The sequence below is a fragment of the Diabrotica virgifera genome, chromosome 5 (assembly GCF_917563875.1).
Source record: "Diabrotica virgifera virgifera chromosome 5, PGI_DIABVI_V3a".
NCBI classification, from domain to species: Eukaryota; Metazoa; Arthropoda; class Insecta; order Coleoptera; family Chrysomelidae; genus Diabrotica; species Diabrotica virgifera.
This window is the reverse complement of record NC_065447.1, coordinates 13,574,571-13,598,638: the sequence shown is the minus strand read 5'-3', so window position 1 is coordinate 13,598,638 and position 24,068 is coordinate 13,574,571. Positions and strand designations below refer to the sequence as shown.

Below are 24,068 nucleotides of genomic sequence, written 5' to 3'. Positions count from 1 at the left end.
ATTGAGTGTGATTTTTAATTTCAAATATCCCATTCAAAAGAAACTTTCTGTTTATTCTAAGGGACTTTTGGCCCTCGGTTATAATGTAATCTTTTATTCTGGTTTTAAATTTTTAAAAAATATTTGTTAAGTTAGTTTTTTCAGGGTTCGAAATTTTGCGCCTACGCCCTTAATTTTAAAGTTAAATTGTGACTGATTCCCAACAAAAATAGTAAATTGTTTTTGATTATTTTTCATTTTCTTGTAAAACAATAAATTTGCTTACAGAAAGAACATAAAATTGTAAAAGCAAGTCTGCAAAGGATTATTTTTCTTTATCTATTACGACAAACGCAAACTTTATTCGTAGACTTATTTTTCACCTTTTCATGTTTGACTGTGCGTGTTATAATAACGGATCTTTTGACGATCTTTTTAGTAATATGTATTTAAATAGAGTGATAAACGTGCTAATAACCAGCAAAATAACGCAAGAGATGGAAAACATATTAAGTTGTGAGATAAAAAGAGATAAAACTAGTAGAGATGGGAAATTTAGCTATAGAAACATAAATTCATATTATATTGATTATTTCCCACCTTTAGACATATCAGAGGAGTATGTCAACTAAAACTGTCACTGTGACAGCGGTAGTTGCCAAACTCGTCCGATACGTCTAAAGGTGGAAAACAATCAATTTAATATGAATTTATATGTTTCTATCGCTAAATTCCACACCTCTAATAGTTTCATGTCTTTTTATCTCACAACTTAATATGGTTTTCATCTTTTGCGTTATTTTGCCGGTTATTAGCGAGCTGATCACTGTATAGTAAATGTAACATAACTTAGGATAACAATTTGGGTAAAGATTAATAATAAATGTAATGTGTTGTATCATTAAGGGCATAGACGCAAAATGTCACCTGTCAAAATGTTCAATGTGTTTTAAATGTATTCATTTTTTTCGAATCCTGAGAAAACTAATATATATTTTTGAAAAATTTAAACGCAGAAGTAAAGATTACATTATTTCTGAGGGCCGAAAGTCCCTGAAAACTTCTATAATGTTTATTTTAATAAGTTGCAGGGGTGAAAATAAAAGAAAAAATTAAATTTAGTGTGATTTTTAATTGCAAATATTTCATTCAAGAGAAACTTTATTTATTCTAAGGGACTTTTGGCCCTCGTTAATAACGTAATCTTTCATTCTGCGTTTAAATTTTTCAAAAATGCCTATTAGCTTTCTCAGGATTCAAAAAAAATGAATGCATTTAAATAGAAAGGTAAAGGTAAAGTTTTCAATCCTAATAGCAACATTAATAACATTGAAACATATTAAAAATATTACTAAACGATTTTTAAATTGAAAACTTATTGGTCCATTTCCCTGGTGACACCTCCAAAGCTTCTACAATATGCAAGCCAGATGGATGCTGCAGTGAAGACAAAAGGGAAGGAATTCTACACTATGCAATTCACAACCCCCCGTCTGCAGCTTGGTAAAGGTCCAACGGAAAATGGACCTAGTTACTCTATAGGAGTAATACTAATATAAAATAAAAATAAAAATGTATATCATTTTTATTCAGTTGCAATACGAAGGCAAAACAATCTTATTTTTCACTTAGAATACGGAGCGCAGTCCACCACTCTGAACCGACTATTTTCGACTCTTATTGGAGTCATCATCGGAGAGGCGTAGGCCTGCTGCTCCATACTCGAAGTGACCAACCATGAAAGCTTATCCCCACATTGCAACTGACGTGTATGGATTAGGTGACTAGCGTCATCTGGCAATTGAAAGGTAAAGTTTTCAATCCTAATAGCAACATGCATTTAAATAGCATTGAAGCCGAAATTTTGCTCCTATCCCCTTAATGTTGTAAACTGGCCTTGAAGAATCTTTCCCAAATTGTTTTAATTGTGTATATATTTTATATTCTGTTAAGTATTAGTTTAATTACACTCTTGTTCATAACAACGGGAGCTTGAAAGCTTTAACAAATTTTGATCATAAATTACTTTTTGCGAATTATGCAAAAATACACAGATTCCGCTGGGCAGGTTACTTTATAAGAATGGATAATGACAGAACACCGAGTAGAATGCTCAGTGGAACTATGGTGGGACGTCAGCCAGTAGAAAGACAAAGGAAGAGGTGCATAGAAAGAGATATTCAGGGTGGATAACTGGAGAAGCGCAGTCAGGGACAGAGATACTTGGAGGGAATGCTGGGGGAGGTCAGGGCCTTACTTACGCTGTAGCGCCATAGGAGGGTGTGTGAGAGAGAAAGAGAACTTTTTCTGAGATGGAAAATCGGAGTAATCCACATCGCGCACAGTGTGTGGCATGAGCGAGAGATTTTTATGATTGTCTAGTCTAATGTGTAAAAAATCGAGAAAACCACCTAAGAACAAAGATGGCTGTGTTGTTTAACACATTCGCTGCCTATCGAAGATGATGGAACTCGTCTAGGAACCATTTTGTTAAACGGCACCTGACTGAAGTAACCATATATCACTCCCAGGTGCGTAAACGACACCTGACTGATATAACGCGCTGGCAGCGCGTGATTGGCAGCGAATGGGTTGAAGTAATGGAATGTTTAGGAACCACGATCCAAATTTTAAGGGGGCAACATCCGATATTAACGAACTGGTTTTGGGCCACACATAAAACATTATGATCAAAACCTGACATTATTAAGCAGCCGTTGTTTTGCTCCTGAATGTTTTTTATACATAAGGGTGTGATGGATTTTTGGAACCTTGCAATATACCCTTATTTACCTTTAACCCTACAGAGACCAATTGTAAATTTCTTGTGGAACTATTAGTCGAATCGTCAGAGATTTGATCTCTAAAAACTAGACGAACAAGCTGAACATTGCTGAGAATGTCAATTTTGCGACCCCAAAAAAGATGCAAAAAAGTTTGCCATGCTTACCCCCGGGCTTTCCCTTAAAACCTCCTTCGTAGAGAGGAAAATGAAAAAAATGTTTCAAATCAGTCATAAATTAAATCACATATTCTGGGACCAAAAATAGTTCGATTGAACCTAACTTACCTTAGTACAAATCTGGACCTCGGAGGTAAACTACATTATGTCGACATGGTGTTGTTTTGTTTTTTTTTCTTTTAACTTACTCAGCTCTCCAAGAGCTTTCTAGAGATATTTGTATCACTTTATACTAATTACCACGAAAACGAAATTACCAAAAAAATAGAACACTATGTTCAAATAATTTAAGAGGTAAAAGCGCCATGTAAACTGAGTGTTTTTACCTCACAGTTACTAACTGCGTGCTGATGGCAAACAACACTATGTTGACTTAGTGCACTGAGCACCTAGCGGCAAACGGGTCGTAGATAACTGTTCTTCTTAACAGAAATAAATCTGTTTGGTTTTATCTAGTCTATTTTATAGTTACATAGTTTTTGTTTTCATAAAAATCGTGGTTATTAATACATTTTAATAAACAATCAACAAATATTGTGTACCTTCTCTTAAAAATTGGTGTTTCTATTTCGAGTGATATTATACAGATATGTAGTTTCAAAAGTTATGCATCACTTAAAATTATTATTAAAAGAAAATAAGAAAATCTACGGTTTAGTTTTGATTAAAATCTGTCTTCCTCCATCCCCCGATAGCACTATTTCTAGGTCTACCTGTTGTCAAGGAGGCTCTAAGGAAGACAGATTTTTACCATTCCGACCGTAGATTGTCGATATAAATTAAAATAATTTATATCGCAGTATGGATAGAACGCCCTCTAACGGGGAATAAGCGAAATTAATTTCGACTCAATTCAAGCTTTCTGCTTAACCCAGGTATAACATACCAAAAGGCACCGCCAGGAAAACATTCCACTTTGCGGTTCAGAGAGCCCATATGAAACGAGTCTTTGTACTCTATGGAGAGTATGGCATTAACAAAATAAGAAAATATACGGTTTCGTTTTGATTAAAATCTGTCTTCCTCCATCCCCCGATAGCACTATTTCTAGGTCTACCTGTTGTCAAGGAGGCTCTAAAGAAGACAGATTTTTACCATTCCATTACCATTATTAAAAGCTTAATTTGAAAGTTAACACTGCTTAATTTAAAAGTTATAAAAATATAAATTATAAAAGAAACAGAAATAACAACAAGTATTATTTCGTTGAGCCGCAATATGACAACAACAAACTGACAACATTTAATTGTCGATATTTCTGTTTTCTTTCAAGAGTCAATAAATACATATTGGTTCAGCATACTAGTACGTTGTGTCTGGTACATACAAAAAATCTATTTAGTATTACAATGGTATTACCTCATAATAACCATTTTTTTAAAATATTTTTTTGTAGTGCGTTTAATAATTTGGCCCTAGAGAAAAAATAGAATCTGTTCAGATTGTTATCAGATGTTAAGTTAAACGATTTAAATAATTCTTCAACTCACTTTTATTATTTTTATAATACAGCCTGATAATTTTACAACACTATATTTTTCAGCCAACTTTTGTGAATGCAATACTTTTGACAATACTCGTCACTTTCTTAGCTATTATATTTTTATTTTGTTTCTTAGCGACAAATGTTTCCTATTTTACGACATATTATTATAGAGCTTTAAGAACTTTGCGTTCTCCGACACCGACCCTAATAATTATTATGCAGGTTATTTTTAATCTCATTTTGGTTGCCGATTTTCGACAGGTGGCCGTTAACCTCAGGTTTTAATGTAATAACATTTAACTAAAATAAAAATTTGTTTCATGATACGTACCTAGCTAATTTTTTGGGCTTAAATACCTTCAAATTCATTAAATATTGTATAAGTATAGATCAAACCTATCAGAGGTAAACTGCACTATGTCACTATAAATTACCATTAATTACAGTAATTAAGGCAAATTATAAAATTTTATTAGTTGGATTGTACAAAATATGTAATTATATGTTACGATTAAAATATTATCACATTGTCTTTCAGACCGAAAGATACCTAATTATGGGATATATAAGATTTTTAAAACATTCAGAGGTAAACTGCACCATGTCACTCTAAAATACCATTAATTACAATAATTAGGGCACATTACAACGTTTTATTAGTTGTATTGTACAAACTCGTTATAATATGTAATGATTAAAATATGGTCACATTGTCTTTCAGACCGTACCTAATTATGGGATATATAAGATTTTTAAAATATTCAAACTGCTCAATTGAAAAGTTGCTTAAAATGACATAGTGTAGTTTACCTCCGAGGTCCAGAAATGTGCACATAAAAAAAGTTACAGTCCTTTGAAGTTACAAAATGAAAATCGATTTTTGCCAATATATCGAAAACTATGAGAGATTTTTTATTGAAAATGGACATGCGGCATTCTAATGGCAGGAACATCTTAAAAAATATTAGTGAAATTTGTGCACCCCATAAAAATTGTATGATGGTTTTGTTCCCTTAAACCCCCCCCCCCCCCCCAAACTTTTGTGTACGTTCCAATTAAATTATTATTGTGGTACTATTAGTTTAACACAATGTTTTTAAAACTTGTTTGCCTCTTACTACTTTTTCGATAAGCCACTGTTTATCAAGATATTTTGAATATTTGTCGAATCCACCATATATTTGTATATGGTTATAGAGACCTGTTAGTTAATAATTTGAAAATTTATTTATAATTTACATTGTTGATATATTTTTAAACATTTTAAAAAAGAAGCCACATCTCGATAAAAGGTGGCTTATCGAAAAAATACTAGGAGGCAAAAAAGTTTTGAAAACACTGCGTTTAACTAATGTTACTACAATAATATTTTAATTGAAACGTACACAAACGTTTGGGAGGGGGGTTCAAGCGTTGTTTCATTATACACAAAAAGTGCCATAATTTTTGTCCAAATTATCTCAGCCACATTTCATATTTGAATAGCTATTTGTATAACAAGGGAGGAAAGTGCTACTTTTCCTCCGGATAATGAAGTTTACTGCCCGACCGACGCGTAGCGGAGGGCAGTAATCATTCGAGGGAGGAAAAGGCACTTTACTCCCATGTTATACATATGATTTTTCCACCTCCCTCAAATATCAAGTAATTTTTTCATTTTTAAATAATTTATTTATGTAACTAACTGACAAAATTTATTAGAGCACTAAAACATGACTAAAACTAACAAGTAGGTACAGTATAACTGTCAACTGTCAAATTAAGTCAAGTTATTAATGTACCACTTGTATTTTACCACTCTGCAAAATACAGGGTGCTCTATAAATAAACGTTAAAATGTATAGATACTTACGTAATAGATAATAGAATATTGTATAGGGCGTCAATAAGTTATCATACCATGACGTCACTTTTTAGGGAGGAAAAGTAAAAATGACGTCATGGTATTTTATTCATGAAATATAACTTATTGACGCCCTGTACAATAACTATTTTCTATTACGTAAGTATCTATACATTTTAACGTTTATTTATAAAACACCCTGTATTTTGCAGAATGGTAAAAAACAGTAAATTGTTATTTTGATTCAACAATGTTTACATTAATAATTTGACTTATATTTGACAGTTGACAGTTATGTTGTACCTACTTGTTAGTTTTAGTTCTAATAAATTTTGTCAGTTATTTACATAAATAAAATATTTAAAAATGAAAAAATTACTTGATATTTGAGGAAGGTGGAAAAATCATATGTATAACATGGGTAAATCATATGTATAACATAAGAAATCATATTTCCTCCCTCGAATGATTACTGCCCTCCGCTACGCGTCGGTCGGGGAGTAAACTTCATTCTCGGGAGGAAAAGTAGCACTTTCCTCCCTTGTTATACAAATAGCTATTTCCACGCCGTACAGATTCTTGGAAATCGGTGTTTCCCTCCCTCCCCATACGAAGGGGGTTTTACGAGAAAGCCCTGGGGTAGGAGTAGCAACTTTTTCCATCTTTTTGGGGACCAAAATTGACATTCTCAGCCAAATTCAGCTTGTTCGTATAATTTTTAGAGGTTCAGTGGCATGTCCGTCCCTGAAGAGTGGACTAAAGTGTTCTAAGTTATCTGGTTCGCTAAATGAACAGTGTCCAACATGAATTGGCTAAAAATAAACTGCGTCTCTGTCCCATACCACCTTTTGCATGCTCTGTCCACTAACCGCTTGTGTCGTGTTGATTTTCATCGCAGGATCGAAAAGGTTAATCAGCAAGTTATAACTAGGAGTCGCACCGGCAATCTTCCTCCGGCCAAGCCGACTATCGAAGCCCCCGATATCAAGGTGGCGGTCAGCGGCAAGGCCACGCCCGAAGAGATCAAGGAGAAGATGGAGCAGCAACTGCGTCTGCAGAGAGCGGCTCACCAACAGAAGAGGGCTCTCGAAGTCAAGAATATGGGGTTGAAGAGCGGCGTGCTGGAGATGGTGGGCAGTACGGCTCAATGTAAGTACATATTAATACTTTACTTATTATGATTCTTTTTGTATAAAGGAAGATCTGTTTTAAATAGAAATCTTGTATAGGGTGTCCCAAAAGTAGCGAGACGGTCGAATATTTCGCGAAATGAACATCGGATCGAAAAACTGAAAAACGTGTGTTCAATATTTTTCAAAAATCTATCGAATGACACCAAACACAACACACAACCCCCCACTTGACCTCCTGGAGATGGGATGGGGTAACTTTAAATTCTTAAATCGAAACCCCTGTTTTTTATTGCAGATTAGGATTCCTCACATAAAAATAAGCAATTTTTATTCGAGACATTTTTCGAATTTTGGATAGATGGCGCTATAATCGGTAAAACAATTTATCGTGATACCCTAGCAAAATTATACACTCATGGGCACAAAATTCCGCCACCTAAAATTTTTGATTAAGTTTGACAATCTATAACTTTATTATTTGTACTCCGATTTTCAAGATTCTTGCATCAGTTTGTAGGTACATGTATTGATATCGTTTGTTATTATTCCGGTAAAAAAAAAGTTTGCTTAGCTGGCATTATACGGGGGTGAATGGAAGCGTTTTATTTTCTCCTAATAAAAATTTCTGTGGAAAAATTGGAAGGGTTGTTTTTTTTTGTTTCATACTCCTTTCATAATATTATCTACATATTTCGGAGGCATCCTTAAGGTTTTGTTTTTTGAATTATCCGAATATCTCCATTGCTGTAAAAGCTGTAAATAAAAACACTGATTTGAAGGTTTATTTAATTAAAAATATCAAACGCACTAAAATTAACAACACAAAACAAAATTAACAACATAACAAAACTATTAAATAGCGGTTATGTCCACATCTCGCAGCAACAAATGCTTGCAGTCTGTCATCGAATAAATAAGATGTGTTATCCTTGCCTGGGGAAGGGGAATAGGAATAGCCCGATATTCCTCTATCAGGGTCATAACTGTACCAAATTTTCTGGAGGCATAGGATGATGACGAATAGCTAATTTTAATTCATCCCATAAATGCTCGATAGGATTGAGATCTGGGCTGCCTGCGGGCCATTCTAATCTTATCAATCCAACCTATAGTTTAGATATGTTTTAGTCAGTGTTTTTATTTACAAAAAATTGAGCAGGTCTTACAAGAAAAGAGATATTGGGATAACTCAAAAAATAAAATTTTAATTTAAAACCAAATTTTTTCAAAAATAAGCACTTTGAATCGATGAAACTTACAGATCATATAAACACAACATAAGTAAAATCACTTGTGAAGCGGTAACGATTAATTTCGTTTTGCTAATTGGGGGTGATCTTCCTGATTTTTTTTTTGCCAAAACAAAAGGGACCAACTTTATTTTGAGCGTAACCTGCTTACATTTGATGCTAGAAATTTTTTTTTATAAAAACAGAAATAAAGCTTTTTTTAAACACTTTAAAAAAGTTGTAATGTGTTTTCCCCAAAAATGCTTCATTATTTGGATATTTCACATGGAATTATTATATTTGGAATTTTTCGAATATGAACCTATTTTTCATTAACTATAACTCTGCTTTTGTTAGGTATAGAGACCTAATACACTTGAGAGCAAAATTTTAAAATGACTCATTTGCTGAATAATTGTACACGTGGAATTTCCTAAACCTGTTGTCCGATTTGAGTTATTTTTTTTAGTATGTTATAGCCTTATTATTTAAAAAAATCGATGTAATATTATTGTTGCTATACAGGTAAAGGTCATTTTATACCGAGTGTAACAATCATACTGTGTTTTTTCTTAAAGTTCGGAACACCCTGTGGAGTATTCTAACATATAAAAAATATTTAAATTAAAATTCAATTGTAGTTGTAACATTTTCTTTTTTGACTCATTTGCTTATGTTGGATAATAAAAAAGGGTACGTTTAAAAAAAACACACCCTATGATTGTTACACCTGGTATAAAATGACCTTTACCTGTCTACCAATAATAATATTACATCGATTTTCTTAAATAATAAGGCTGTAACATACTAAAACAAGCTGAAAATTCGAGCATTATCATAACGAAAACTTTGTTTATATACGTATTTAAATTCATCATATAGAAAATTGCTATTACGAAAAGCTGTTTAGAATTAAAAATTATGTTTTAATGTGCAAGTATATCATTCTAATTTAAATGTTGTGAACTATAAAGATACTTTACTCGAAATTCATAATTTTTTATATACCTCGTATAAAATTAATAAAATTTGATTCATGATGGCTGCATCATAAATCTTACACCAAGAAGAGATTTTTATGAAGAATAACTTTTCTTCGTCAAATTAAAAATACAAGAGTTATAAATGAAAATGATGTTGGTATCCATAATTTGAGAAAATTCTTCAAATATTTTTTTTTTTCGTTAGAAGGATGTAATTTCATATATCAGATCATACTTTTTTATTCCAAACCACATTTTAAATAACAATTTTCAAATATTGTAAAATAAATAATACATACATGATAAAGATACTTTTTACTGATGAACTTTAATTGGATCTACAGACCGAGCGAGTCTCGTAAATTTCACGGCTTTGCGCCACGCTTCACGCAACCGTATTTACGTACTTGTGTTTTGAGTTGTGTGAATCGTTTCTATTGATTCATTATTAATATAGTATAATATGTACAGTCGGAAAAATGAAAGAATACCCATGAACGAACATATAAAACATGCTGTATTTTCCTGTCGCCGTGTCACAAAGAAAATTGACCAGCGCAAGTTCATGTAATAATAATTATTACATGTATTTGCGCTGGTCAATTTTTTGTGTGACACGGTGACAGGAAAATACAGCGTGTTTTATATGTTCGTTCATGGGTATTCTTTCATTTTTCCTACTGTATTATATTCGGCCTCATCTCATAAATAAATGATTTTGTAGTACCTCCGCCTATGGCTATTTCCACAATATTTTAAAGCGTAATTGAAACTTCCCTGCCTCCTGCTTCTCTCCTCACATATCCGATCTCAGTCTTCGTTTATTGTGCTATAGGTTCACACTGCGTAAATTAATTATTAGTAAATTAGTAGTGATTTCGACAACAAATTACCGGAAAACAATGCCTAAGCAGGGAGAAAAACGAAAAAGAAGTCTATCATCAGACAGAGGAATATATAAGATCTAAAAAAGTCTGGAAAAGAGATTAGATGCTATTAAAAACAAGCGAATACATCGTTCCAAACGCATTTCGTCTTATGAAAATAGTGCGACTGATATTCTTGACAGTAACCAGACAGAAATTTCGAATACGGAGCGGAATGAAAGTGAAGGTACGTTGTAATAATAATATTCTGTTGATTATGCATTACTCACCTAAATTATTATCGCATGTATAAATAAAAAACTATTGCTACAAATACCAAATATCCACTTCTACTATAAGGAGTTTGTGTGGACACCTGACCGAAGTAGGTATTTACATTGATTATTTGTCTGTGATGACGAATATTGACAATACTGGAATATTCAATATTTTTATTTTTCTCTTTTTCTGCTTTTCTTTTTGGAGACTATCCAAGTAAATATTTGTTTGTGATGACAAATATTCAGGACAAAACATTTTTTCTCTCTTTCTTCTTTTCCTTTTGGAAATTATCCAAGTAAATATTTGTTTGTGATGACAAATATCGTCAATAGTATAGTTAATACCGTCTGATAAAAAGTATGCAGAAGAAATTGATATTTGTTTGTGATGACAAATATTCAGGACAAAATATTTTTTTTTCTCTCTTCTGCCTTTCTTTTTGAAAATTATCCAAGTAAATATTTGTTTGTGTTGACAAATATTCAGGACAAAATAATTTTTTTTTCTCTTTCTGCTTTTCTTTTGAAAATTATCCAAGTAAATATTTGTTTGTGATGACAAATATCGTCAATAGTATAGTTCATACCATCTGATAAAATTTATGCAGAAGAAATTAATATTTGTTTGTGATGACAAATATTCAGGATAAAATATATTTTTCTCTCTCTCTTCTGCTTTTCTTTTTGAAAATTATCCAAGTAAATATTTGTTTGTGTTGACAAATATTCAGGACAAAATATTTTTTTTTCTCTTTCTGCTTTTCTTTTGAAAATTATCCAAGTAAATATTTGGTTGTGATGGCAAATATTCAGGACAAAATATTTGTTGGGATAACAAATTTTGTAGAGGAGATATACTAACCTATTGATAATGAATATTGTTTGTGATAACAATTATTGAAAATAATAATACCTTGCTGTTTGTAGTGACAAACAAGGGTTTGAAAGCATAGGGTTTGAAATACATGTTTGGGTTTCAAGTCAGATAGAAGGTAGTGTGCCTTTTGGATTGCAAGAAGATATTCTATCAATTCTGGGCGATGATAATAAAGTGAAAATGTCATTTGCAAGACCCATACAAACAGATATTGCCGCCCGATGAGCTCATATTTTAACTTCTGGACTAGAGAAAGATATCCGCAAAGACCTTACAAGCAAATATCTGCCTCCAGAAAATTGCAAGCTTGTGGCTCCTCCAAATGAAAATCCGGAAGTAAAAATAGCAGTAAGTGACTCGTTGGGTACTTCTTCAGCAACAAGTTGGTGCTAGTATGGCGGCTATAGGAATAGCCCTAACAAACATGCTTAGTGAAAAGGAGACAGGAAATAAAGAGCATATTAAGCTACTTAGCAATGCCAGCCGCTTATATTGGCAAATATTCATAATTCTGAGTCAATTTTACGACGAGAATTAATAGCCAATAATTTAAATAAAGATATGACGGAGGTGCTAAAGGACACACCAATAACTGAAAATCTTTTTGGAAATGATCTTGACAACAAGGTCAAGACGGCGAAAAAGTTGGAAAAATCAGGGCAGCAATTGAAGGTAAAAAAGAGAAAAGAGAGTTACCAGAACGACAGGAGACGTCGTTATTAAACCAAGGGACAGAACATGAGGTTAGCGAGGTATGTGGTCGTTTAAAATTTTTTTTATCAAAGGTGGCAACAACAAGTATTAAAATACATAAAAGGTATGGTTATCCCACCTGTAAAGAAGCGAAAACAAACAATTGTAGCTTCTGAGGATAAGAGGTCAACTAAAGAGGTAAGAATTATTACAAACCTTATAAATAAATTAATGCTTAGTGGTGCAATATCTATAGTTGATCATAGTGATGATCAATATATTTCTAAGGTTTTTGCAATTCCAAAATCAGATGGATCATACCGTCTTATTTTAAATCTAAATAAATTTAGATTTGTTGAAAATCCACATTTTAAGATAGAAGGTAATAAAGTAGTGGTCAGACTTATATTTCAAGGTTGTTTCATGTCAAAAATTGATTTAAGATATGCTTACCATTTAATTAATCAGACTAAAACCAACATTACCTCTACGAATGTGTGCACATATTTAGGGTTTACTTTAGACTCCAATAATTTGACAGTAACATTACCCAACAGCAAAAAATTGAAGATTCTAAAAATGCTTCAATATTTTTTGCGATTACCGGAATGTAAAATTAGGAAATTTGCAAAAAATTTTGGAACTCTTGTTTCCGCTTGCCCGGCTATAAAATTTGCTTTTTTACACATAAAATTATTTGAACGTCATAAATATTTAGCATTGATCTGAGAATGAAAAGGAACACCACATAAATTATTTAGAGCTTCTCGCATTACCTTTTGGCATAAAACGTTTTGCATCAGAACTATCAGATTGTAACATCTTGTGTCGCATAGATAATACTACAGCGATCTCTTGTATCAATAGAATGGACAGTGTCCGGTTCGAAAAATTAAATTCGATTACAAGGCAGATCTGGATGTGGTGTGAGCAAAGAAATACTTATTTATTTGTTATATATAAATTCTAAAGATAACCGCGAGGCAGATAAATCGTCTCGCCAGGTTAACAAAGAGACGGAGTGGAGTTTGTCAAAGGACTCTTTTAAAAAAATAGTAGATATATTTGGTAAACCTAATATTGATCTTTTTGCTAGCAGATTAAATAAAAAATGTCCTATTTTTATATCATGGAAACGGGATCCAGAAGCATCAAATATTGATGCTTTTACAGTAGATTAGGGCTCTCTTGATTTTTATGCATTCCTCCTTTTTCCTTAGTATTGAGAGTACTTCAGAAAATTATAGAAAACAAAGCAGTAGGAATAGTTGTTGTTCCCCTTTGGAACTCCCTACCATGGTTTCCAATTTTTCAGTCCTTATTAATAAGTGAGCCGTTGATTTTTAAACCTAACAGACTTTTACTTTCTTTTAACAGAATGCTTCACCCTCTGTGGAAAAACCTTTCCCTGGTGGCAGGGAGATTATCAGGAAAGCTCTGTTAAGGGGAGATGTGCCAAAGGACTCTTTAGATATATGTTTATGTTCAATAACTCCTTCCACATTAAAACAATATAATTTAGGACTTAGATTATGGTGGGAACTCTTTTCTAAGGTTAACACTAATCCATATGAAGTTACTGGGCCAAGTGTCTTAGAGTTTTTGACCCTTCACTTTAAAAAGGGGGCAGCTTATGGGTAGCTAAATACGTACAGATCGGCGATCGCTTATATAGCAGGCCCAGAACTAGGACAGGATTATAGGAAAGAGATTTTTTAAAGGTATTTTCACTTTAAGACGACCTTTACCGCGGTATGAAAATACCTGGGATCCAGGCATAGCTCTGAAGTATTTGCGAACTCTTGAAAATAATACCATTTCACTTGAAATTCTTACAAATAATTAGTCACCTTAATGGCCCTTGCAACTGGGTACAGAATAAAAACTTTAAGTCTTATTGACATTGATAATATAATAGAGCATGACGGTAAAATTGAAATTAAAATCTCTGATAGAACAAAAACAACAACTATTAATAAAACTAAACCCTTTCTTGTCTTACCATTTTTTGAGAAGGATCCAGATATTTGTGTAGCAAGAGCCCTTAAAATGCATCTGGAAAAGATAAAAGATTTAAGAGGATCATGCAGAGCCTTATTGCTGACTCATAAGAAACCCTTTCATAAGGCCACTCCACAAACCATTGGCAGATGGATCAAGTTTATTCTACATCAGAGTGGCATGGATATAAGTCAATTTAAAGCACACAGCACACGCCACGCCGCAATATCTGCGGCAGCTAGAAAAGGAGTCAGTTTTGACACTATAAGATTGGCGGCAGGTTGGACGCAAAATTCTAAGACATTTGCAAAAATTTACAATAGCCCCTTAGTTTGTAATAAAGAATTTGCAAATACGATTTTAAAATATGTAAAAGAACCTGATTTATGGTAAGACCTATAATACTTGTAAGGATTTTTTAATATAATTTTAGTTTAAGGTTGGATAAAACCTAATACCTTAGGTTATTGGCATAGTGTTAACTAACTGCCTCAGGGCATTTTTAGATAGGAACTTTATAATTTACGCATAGCAATATGTTGTAAATTATTATAATAAAGTTGTTGCAACGACTTTAAACATCTACAAAATCATTTATTTATGAGATGAGGCCGAATATAATCTTAAGATCAAACGAACTTACCTGAAGTGATGTTCGATCTTGATTATATGAGGCCTCATCGAAATAAATAAGTCCCAACCCACCCTAACAATTTCGAAAAATACCCATATGTTGCAACAACAACTTTCAAATAGACTGAGATCGGATATGTGAGGAGAGAAGCAGGAGGCAGGGAAGTTTCAATTACGCTTTAAAATATTGTGGAAATAGCCATAGGCGGAGGTACTACAAAATCATTTATTTATAGCCTCATATAATCAAGATCGAACATCACTTCAGGTAAGTTCGTTTGATCTTAAGATTATTGCTTTCAAAATATACTCAAATTGTATTTTTATACATTTATTACACATATTATTTTATATAATAATTAAATTCACTATAAAATGTCATTTATATTTTATTAATAGCTAAATAATTTAAAATTTAGTTTGACATTCACGAAGTGTCAAACTCAAATATAAATAATAACATTTGCTTTGCTTAACAAATTCAGATTAAAAAAGTAGCCTACTTCCTAATCAAAGATTTCAGCTGACGTTTAGTGTCTGGTAGGAAATAACCGGATTGTGAACATTTAAGATTTTGAGGTCGATTATCTCGAAGACGGTTAGAGATATCGAAATGCCGTTTTCAGATTTGGATTCAGAAGACAAAACTACATAAGAATCCATCGATACATCTGCTCTAAGTACTGCAGGAGCGGCAACGCAATAACACACAAACCTTTGCAAATTTATAAACGAAAAGTTTTCGTTGAAAAATCACTTGAATCGGACAACAGGTTTAGGAAATTCGAGACTTCTAACGTGTACAATTCAGCAAGTGAGTCGATTATTTTGCTCTCGAGTGTATATACACCGTTTTTCTTTACTTTTTTATAGGCTATAGTTTTGCTAAGAATATTTTTTTCGACAAAATGCTTACGTTTTGAGTTATTTGCGAAAAAACGTCTAAAAACGTGGTTATTTTGTTGAAAAATGAACATATTCACTTGCAAATAACTCGAAAAGTATTGATTTTGTTTAAAATGAGTCAATTTATCCATTTCGGGACTTATCTTGGACATATATTTTTTCACCCCCGAGATGGGGTGAAAGTCACCCCCAGAGCAAAAGCACACATCGGCACCATATCACTTTTTTTCTTTGACATGTTAGCTATCCGTATGCCAAATTTCATGTCAATCCAAGCGGTTCTTTGAAATTTGCAGCAAAAACCGTGAAAGAATGTACTACAGGAGGATCTAAAATTGCATCCACGACCTGTCGTTCACCGTGATAACAATCTTTAGCGAACTAGTTCCTGTTATACCCACAAAAGTGAATACAAATTTTTTGGTTTTAGGGCCTAATCTTCACAACCTAGTAGGTCCCCATGACGATTTAGTAACTGCAAATTTAACATTCAATACTCCCCTACTAATATCTTCGCGGAACGAAAAGCAATTACAGCCTTAGAAAAAATAGTAGAAATGGGACTGAGTCACGCTATAAAATCCTTCTCACTATGTTGCGACGTTGCCATATAATTCAAACTTAATCCTCAGTCCTCGTAACGTATCCATTTCCCCTTCATGTTTTTTTTTCTTCAAATATTTTAAAACGGATCTAAAATCCTTCTCACTATGTTGCGACGTTGCCATATAATTCAAACTTAATCCTCAGTCCTCGTAACGTATTCATTTCCCCTTCATGTTTTTTTTTCAAATATTTTAAAACGGATCTTCCTTTTAAACTGATTTAATAAATACGACGAGAAAGATGAATAAATTGATATTCATGTAGCTGAAAATACAAGGTGATTCAGTGAAACGGTACGATTTGGCAACGCTGCTGACGATAAAATAGAGGAGCCGCGGGCTTGCGACGTAAACGTTGTGAATCTAGAGAGTGGGAAGTTTAGTTATCATGAAGACGTGGTCGGGTGAACAACGCGTATTTGCTGTGAAAGCTTATTACAAAAATGGTGAAAGTTTTGTGCATGTACAACGAACGTTTACATTTCCATTTGCCGCCCCGTGCTGCCGTTCCATCTAACATGGCTATTAAGACTTGGTTAGGAACTTGAAAATAGTGGTTCAACAACACAAAAAAGAGGTGGCAGTGTCAGAACTGCTCACACACCATAGAATATTGAAGCGGTGCAAAATTCATTACACGCGAGTCGTCGCAGGGATCTTCGAGGACTCGCGTGTAATGAATTTGGCACCGCTTCAATATTCTGTGGTGTGTGAGCAGTTCTGACACTGCCACCTCTTTTTTGTGATGTTAAACCACTACTTTCAAAGTTCCTAACCCAAGTCTTAATAGCCATATTAGACGGAACTGCTAGGACAACATTGAGATTCAACAACAATACAGGGACCTAAATAGAGAAGTAAAAAGAGAAGTGATTAAAAGAAAAACGCAACCTGGATCAAAAAATGTGAATACATAGATCAACAATTAGGAGGAACTAGGAGTTCAGAAGCATGGAAGATAATAAAGAATGTCAGAACATCTCAAAAAGATGGGCACACAATTAAGAGTATATCTTATGCCGAGTGGGAACAACATTTTAAGGAATTATTAGTAGAAAAACGACCACAATACATAACAAGAATACAAGAAAAAGAGAATGATATGCAGAGAGAACACGAAATAGAACTAGATAAAAGCAAAATGGAAGAAGCTACTAAAACTATGAAATCCCGGAAAGCACCCGGGGCTGGAGGAATTAATCCTGAATTAATAAAATATGGACCAACCAAACTATGGGATAGGCTTAAAAACTTTTCTAAAGATGGCTAAATGAAGAAAAAGTACCAGATGAATGGCTAACATCACATATTACTCCCATACATAAGAAGGGACCTAAAATAACCCCAAAAACTATAGGGGAATCGCGGTCATCAGCACCATTGGAAGATTATACTCCAGGATATTAAGAAATGAAATAGAACAAGAAATTCGAGGAAAGCAAGCTGAAGAACAAGCTGGTTTTCGTGCGGGACGTTCAACGGTAGACAATCTCTTCACTTTAAAAATAGCACTAGAAAAAAGAATACAGAGAAATCAGGAAGCCCACTTCGCTCTTATCGACCTAGAAAAAGCCTATGATAGTGTCCCCATAATAGAACTGTGGAAGTCAATGAAAGACATCGGTATCGATGGAAAACTCATACAAGCAACTAAAATGTTATATGAGACCACTAACACCAGAATCAAAAAGGGCAAAAATTTCACTGAGGCATTTAATACTTCAAAAGGCCTCAGACAAGGATGTTGTCTATCTCCCACTCTCTTTAAAATATACCTTGACCAATCCTTACAGAGGTGGACAAAAGCAGTAAAACCGATGGGACTGAAAGTGGGAGACGACTCCCTATTTACATTATATTTTGCGGACGACCAAGTTGTTATAGTCCAAGATCAAGATGACCTATATAAGCTATATGATACGGAAGCTAAATGAACATTACCAACAGGCAGGATTAGTAATAAATATGGACACAAGTCAGAATACTTCATAGTGGGAAACGAAGACATTGAAAACCTACCATTGGAACAAGGACATATGTATTGTTGGTGTGAAACAATGCAAATATTTGGGAGCTATATTTAACAAACGAGGAAATAGTGAAGATGAAATACAACATAGGATCAATAAAGGTAGAAGCATCACTAGATCTCTCAATTCAATTTTATGGGACAAAGATATCAGGAAGGAAACAAAGAGAAGAATATATGAAAGTATAATGAAGAGCGCTACAATCTACGGTGCAGAAGTTTGGGACATAAGTGCAAGAAATAAAAAGAAGCTACTTAGTACAGAAATGGACTTTTTGAGGAGAAGTTGTCAGGTTTGTAAGAAATGAAACAATTAGAGAACATATGAAGGTGAAAAAAACTATAATAGACGATATTGAAAAGAGACAGCTGACATGGTTCGGTCACGTTAAAAGAATGAATGGAGGGACAATATTCAGGAGGCAATTAGATGAAGATATGTGTTACGATAGAAAAAATTGGAAGCTGGGTATGGAGAGGCGGCGACAGCCGTAGAAATCCATTATATATAGACGGAACTGCAGCGCGGTTTGGCAAATGCTAGTCTAAACGAAACGTTCGTTGTACACGCATAAAACTTTCACCATTTTTGTAATGAGCTTTCACAGAAAATGCGCGTTGTTCACCCGACCACGTCTTCATGATAACTAAACACTAAACTTCCCACTCTCTAGATTCACAACGTTTACGTTGCAAGCCCGCGGCGCCTATATTTTGTCGTCGGCAGCGTTGCCAAATCGTACTGTCTCACTGAATCACCTGTTATTAGATAAAACTTGCTTATTTTGATATTTCTATTGATTTGTCTATTATTATAAAGCAACCTCTGCTAGTAGTACTACAGTAACAACATCAAAAGCGTCATCTACAAGTAATGCGCCATTACAAGCAATACAACCTAAAGGTAGGTTATTTTTGTTGATGGTGTTGTCTGTCTTTACTTTATTTCACAGCAGTCGTTACTGTGTTATACTTTTACCTTTTTGTTTTCCACTAGGGGATTTTATTCAGTTTTACAAAAGGATTAAACTACCTCTGAACCGATGTTTAGACACGGGTCAGTTCTTTATGTATATTGTGCATGTAATATGTTAATGTGTTATATTTGAATGCAGTCTGTGATCAAAGAAAATGTTTTAGTATACGAGAAGATAATACTAGACTGTTCGATAAGAAAAACACAATTTTATGGTTTGAAATACACTGTAAAATACGCTTCCACAGCTGTTATGACCTCATCGTTTGATAAAAAACTCTTTCCACACATGAATTTTTTTAGGTATTGAAACAGATGGAAGTCGCTATGGGTCAAATCTGCTGAATACAGTGGATGCTTCAACAATTAGAACTTTAATTCATGGATTTTAGCCATTGTTAAAATGATCATATGACATATTGCATTGTACTGATAAAAAGGGATTTTTTACTTCTGCTAACCGGGTCTTTTTTCATGATTTTTGTCCTTCGGCTGGTCTAAGAGGTTACAATAATATAATAGAGTGTTCTAATTGGTTCAACAGTTCAAACTCTCTAAAACTGAGATTTTGTCAAATAACGAAAAAATTATTCTTTATCTTCAAATAACATTGTCAGATCTTCCTGCCTGTAATATAATACTTTGATTCGCCCAACAAAAAAGCTCATTTTTTTTATCGAAAAAAAAAAGAGGATGTGTCTACATTTTCAGAAGATGGCACCCAAAAGAAGCAACGTTATAGCGTTCTTTAACTACTTTGATCACAGATACATATTTAAATTTAAGCCCAACACCAATATTAGTACATAGTCATATTTTAATTTTGATTTATCCCTCCAGTGACGACTAGCGATGGTCAAGTGAAGATAGTGAAGAACGTCGTAGTACCAAGCCAGGCTATAGTCAGTGGTAAAAATACTCTAACCTCCTTACTTACTTCGAATACTTCCAAATTGGCCGGTAGAAGGATACTGATGACAAAGGGACCTGATGGTACCACGAGAGTCATAACAGGCTCGACTATCATACCTAAAACCCTGCCTACGACACAACAAAGTTTGATAAAAGCTCCTGCGGTTACCGGAGCACAACTGGTTCAAACGCCCACGCAGAGTCAACAACCAAGTGAGTATATTTTGATTTTTTCACATTATTTTCACTCTAGAATAAACTGATTTGAAATTTTAGTCTATTATCATTCATATTAAGTATTTTCGCAGACTAGGAGTAAAAAATTACTATCAGTTACTTTATGACATTGTCTAACATTGTTGTCAATTTGTTACTATGTTATTCTCATTGTAGATTTTCCAACGAAATTCAGTACGTGTTATACATTTATTAGTATATGTTCAAAGTCAAAAGCAAAAATGTAATTCTTCTTTTATAAATTTTCTTTATTTCATTTCGTTTACGCGTTTTCTTTTTCTCTGCAGCAACTTCAACTTCAACTCTAGCCAACTCACAACCGCAAACGCCGCAATCTACCAAAGATTCTCCGCAACGTGTTCAAATAATGCGCATGCCCGACGGCCGCATCAGCGTCAAAGGTCTTCTACCTGGACAACAGCTCGTTCAATATCCGGACGGTAAGCTTCAGGTTTTAACAACATCACAACTCCAATCGTCCGGTATCGTAACGTCCAAACCGCCACCTCCAGTGACAACAACTCCCAAAGCTATCATTAAACAGACTATACAAACTTCCGCAGGTACTAGGGCTATTGTCCAATCGTCTCCAGTGGTAAAGCAAGCCGTCATCGGTCAACCCCAGGTTCAAACTCCACAAGCTGTGAAGAGTGTCCAACCGCAAGTATCCACTCCACAATCTCAACCTCAACAAGTGATCATTAAGCAGACTTCTGGTCAACCATTGGTGCAGAAACTCACTCAAGGAAATGTTGTTTTGGGATCTGGAGGACAAGTTGTACAACAGCAGGTACTGCTGAGCACTAATCAAGTCATCAACCAAAATGGACAACAGGTTGGTACTTATATAACTTACATATGTATGAAGACCAATTTCCATTTCTAACTTTTCCAGGTTATAACAAACCAAATTGTCGTCAATAACCAGTCACTAGCCCAGCAGCTAGCTACGGGAAAAGTTCAAGTGGCTACCATTAACGGCCAACAAGTACTAATCAGACCAACTGGTAATAACCAAGCCCAGGTCGTCGCACAGTTAACACCTGGACCCGTTACTCAAACAGTACCACAAGTACAGGCTCCGGTTAAACAGGTTGTTCGTCAAGCGGAACCTCAGCAGCAAGCGCAGTCGCTACCACAGCAACAAGCGCAGCCGCAACCACAAGTACAACAGCAGCCGCAACCTGTCCAACAGCCACCAACTTCGACACATCAAGCCATTCAGCAAGCTTTACAGAGTCCAACAAAACCGGTAAGTGTAAATTGAGAATGAACATTTTCTGATAATTTCATTGTTAAGGGGTCTTTTAGTTTATACATTTAAAAAAAAATCGATTTGTTTTTTTTTACTTAAAAATATTCCCCAGGCCCGGTTTTTCAGTGAGCGGTTAAAATTTTGGTTAGCTAACCTAGTTTAAATTTTAACCAATATTTTAACCCTCATAGCGTTTTTCAGTGCTTTAACCTTCCGACGACCAACCGTTTTTTGTTACACGGATGACCAAGGGGGGAAAATGACCCCAGGTCAAAAATGACAATTAACAAAAAAATGAAGTTTTTTTTATGGCATGGACTTTAGGTCATTCAGCCAGTCACAACATGAGTATTAGTGTCATGTGTAGTGTGTATGTTGAGTAAGTGTCTTGTTACTTTGCAAAGTCGACGTCATTAGCGTAAAACTACTTGGAATTACACATAATAGACGGTATTTTACTAAACATCAACTTATATATTTTTTATTCGTAAAATATAGGGAATTTTTTTTATTTCAAAATATGAGGATATCTAGTATGATATCAAAGTCAAATAAAAAAATAATGAGTTAAAAATTGAAAATACTTTTGAATCTATTAAAGAAAAACATACGCTGGGGTCACAATTTCCCCCGCTTGGTCATCCGAAGGTTAAACGAAGTTAAGAAAATCTCGGTTAGCTAACCACTTTTTTCTTCTGTTGGCAGCAGTAACTGTACGTGCGCATGTGCAATTCGAGAAATAATGATCAATTTAACAGAAAAATAAATAAAAAACAATTTCATAATAAAATTTAAAAAATGATTAATGCAATGCAATATCAAGTTCGGAATCTTTGTTTAGTTCATAACGTCTACCTCGGTTTCATAACAGAAGAGAATTACAATTACTGGGACGATTTAGACTTTTTTCCCGATTTTGTTTGTCAAAGACCACGGTCTTATCACTATTTGAACAGATTGACCAGGAAATGAGGTGTCAGACTGTTTGGTAAATAATTATTTTGCTGTGTAGACAAATATAAAATAGTCTTTTAAAATATTACTAGGAATCATGCATTAAATCCGGTTACAGTAAGTGTAAACATAGGTACCTGTTACAGTTATATTTAAATATATTTCCTTATAATAATTCCTTCCTATATAATAACGATAATAATTTATAATTTCGATAATAATAATTTCCTTATAATATAATAAGGAGGTATTAGAATACTTCCCGCGAAGAAACAAAATAACATAACCCAACTAATCTTTTCTATCAGAAAAAAATAAACATGAAAACATGATGCATTCACTGCACCCATGCGCAAGCGTAACCGCAAAATTCGGAGTTAAACCATCTAACGAGGATCGGTTATTAGTGGCATAGAAATACTGTCACAAAATTTTAATAAGAGATTCTAAATAGAAACGAAGTTATTATATATTACGGTACCTACCTGAGCTAAAACTCGTTTGTACAGAACAGGCGCGCGACGCCTGACCCGTGCAGCTGCAACTCGGCAGTTGGTTCTAAAACTTTTAGAGCGAGCACTTGGTTTTATGTTATTGAATTTATAGAAAATTATTGTTTTGAAAATGGGAAAAAATGCCTGGATATGGTTTTCATTTTACAAAAGGTAATCCGTTTACTGCAGAAAACAATTCTGCCTCGTCCAGTTCCTCAGCAAAAAAATTAAAATATTCTTATGCACCTTATGGGAATAAAAAATTGAGAAATTGCAACGATTGCTTGGAAAATATCGGCGAAGCTCTTATTGCTCAATCCAATAGAAGGAGCAGCGAGGCATTAAAAGAAGGACGAGGAAGAATTATGAGAAAAAAAGCTTTGACAGGCCATCTTTGCAATGTTTTGTATTTGCAAATAGTGATCACACTGTATATTTTATGGCTATAAGTAAAATATATTAAATTATTTAAGAATGATACTATATTATAAAAACTTTGACCTAACACTTAAATTTTTATTACCTTGGAAACATAGTCCACAGCCCTACAAATATTACCATTTTTCTCAATAAAAATGCAGATATCTCGAAAATTATTAACTTTAGGCCTATAAGACCTTATTCGCGGTGTGCAAGTACTTGGAAGGGAAACGAGAAACGACCGTGCGCGAGTCGCGGAGAAATATTGCAACTATCTTAAATAATTCATATTGTCAATTGAAATTGTCAAATTG

General features: G+C 34.0%; 1 protein-coding gene across 5 annotated transcripts in view; it reads left to right on the top strand.

Moving 5' to 3' along the window:
• The window catches only part of LOC114326935 (nucleosome-remodeling factor subunit NURF301), a 102,209-nt gene that overhangs the window by 10,537 nt on the left and 67,604 nt on the right, over positions 1-24,068 (top strand). For 2 of the 5 annotated variants that reach the window (XM_028275408.2, XM_028275404.2), the window contains exons 5-9: positions 7,169-7,419; positions 19,327-19,410; positions 20,323-20,607; positions 20,919-21,466; positions 21,527-21,883. In XM_028275408.2, coding sequence (XP_028131209.1) covers positions 7,169-7,419; positions 19,327-19,410; positions 20,323-20,607; positions 20,919-21,466; positions 21,527-21,883 — 1,525 coding nt within the window. The remainder of the gene's footprint in view (positions 1-7,168; positions 7,420-19,326; positions 19,411-20,322; positions 20,608-20,918; positions 21,467-21,526; positions 21,884-24,068) is intronic. The other 3 variants (XM_028275405.2, XM_028275407.2, XM_028275406.2) reach the window with 3 other exon arrangements.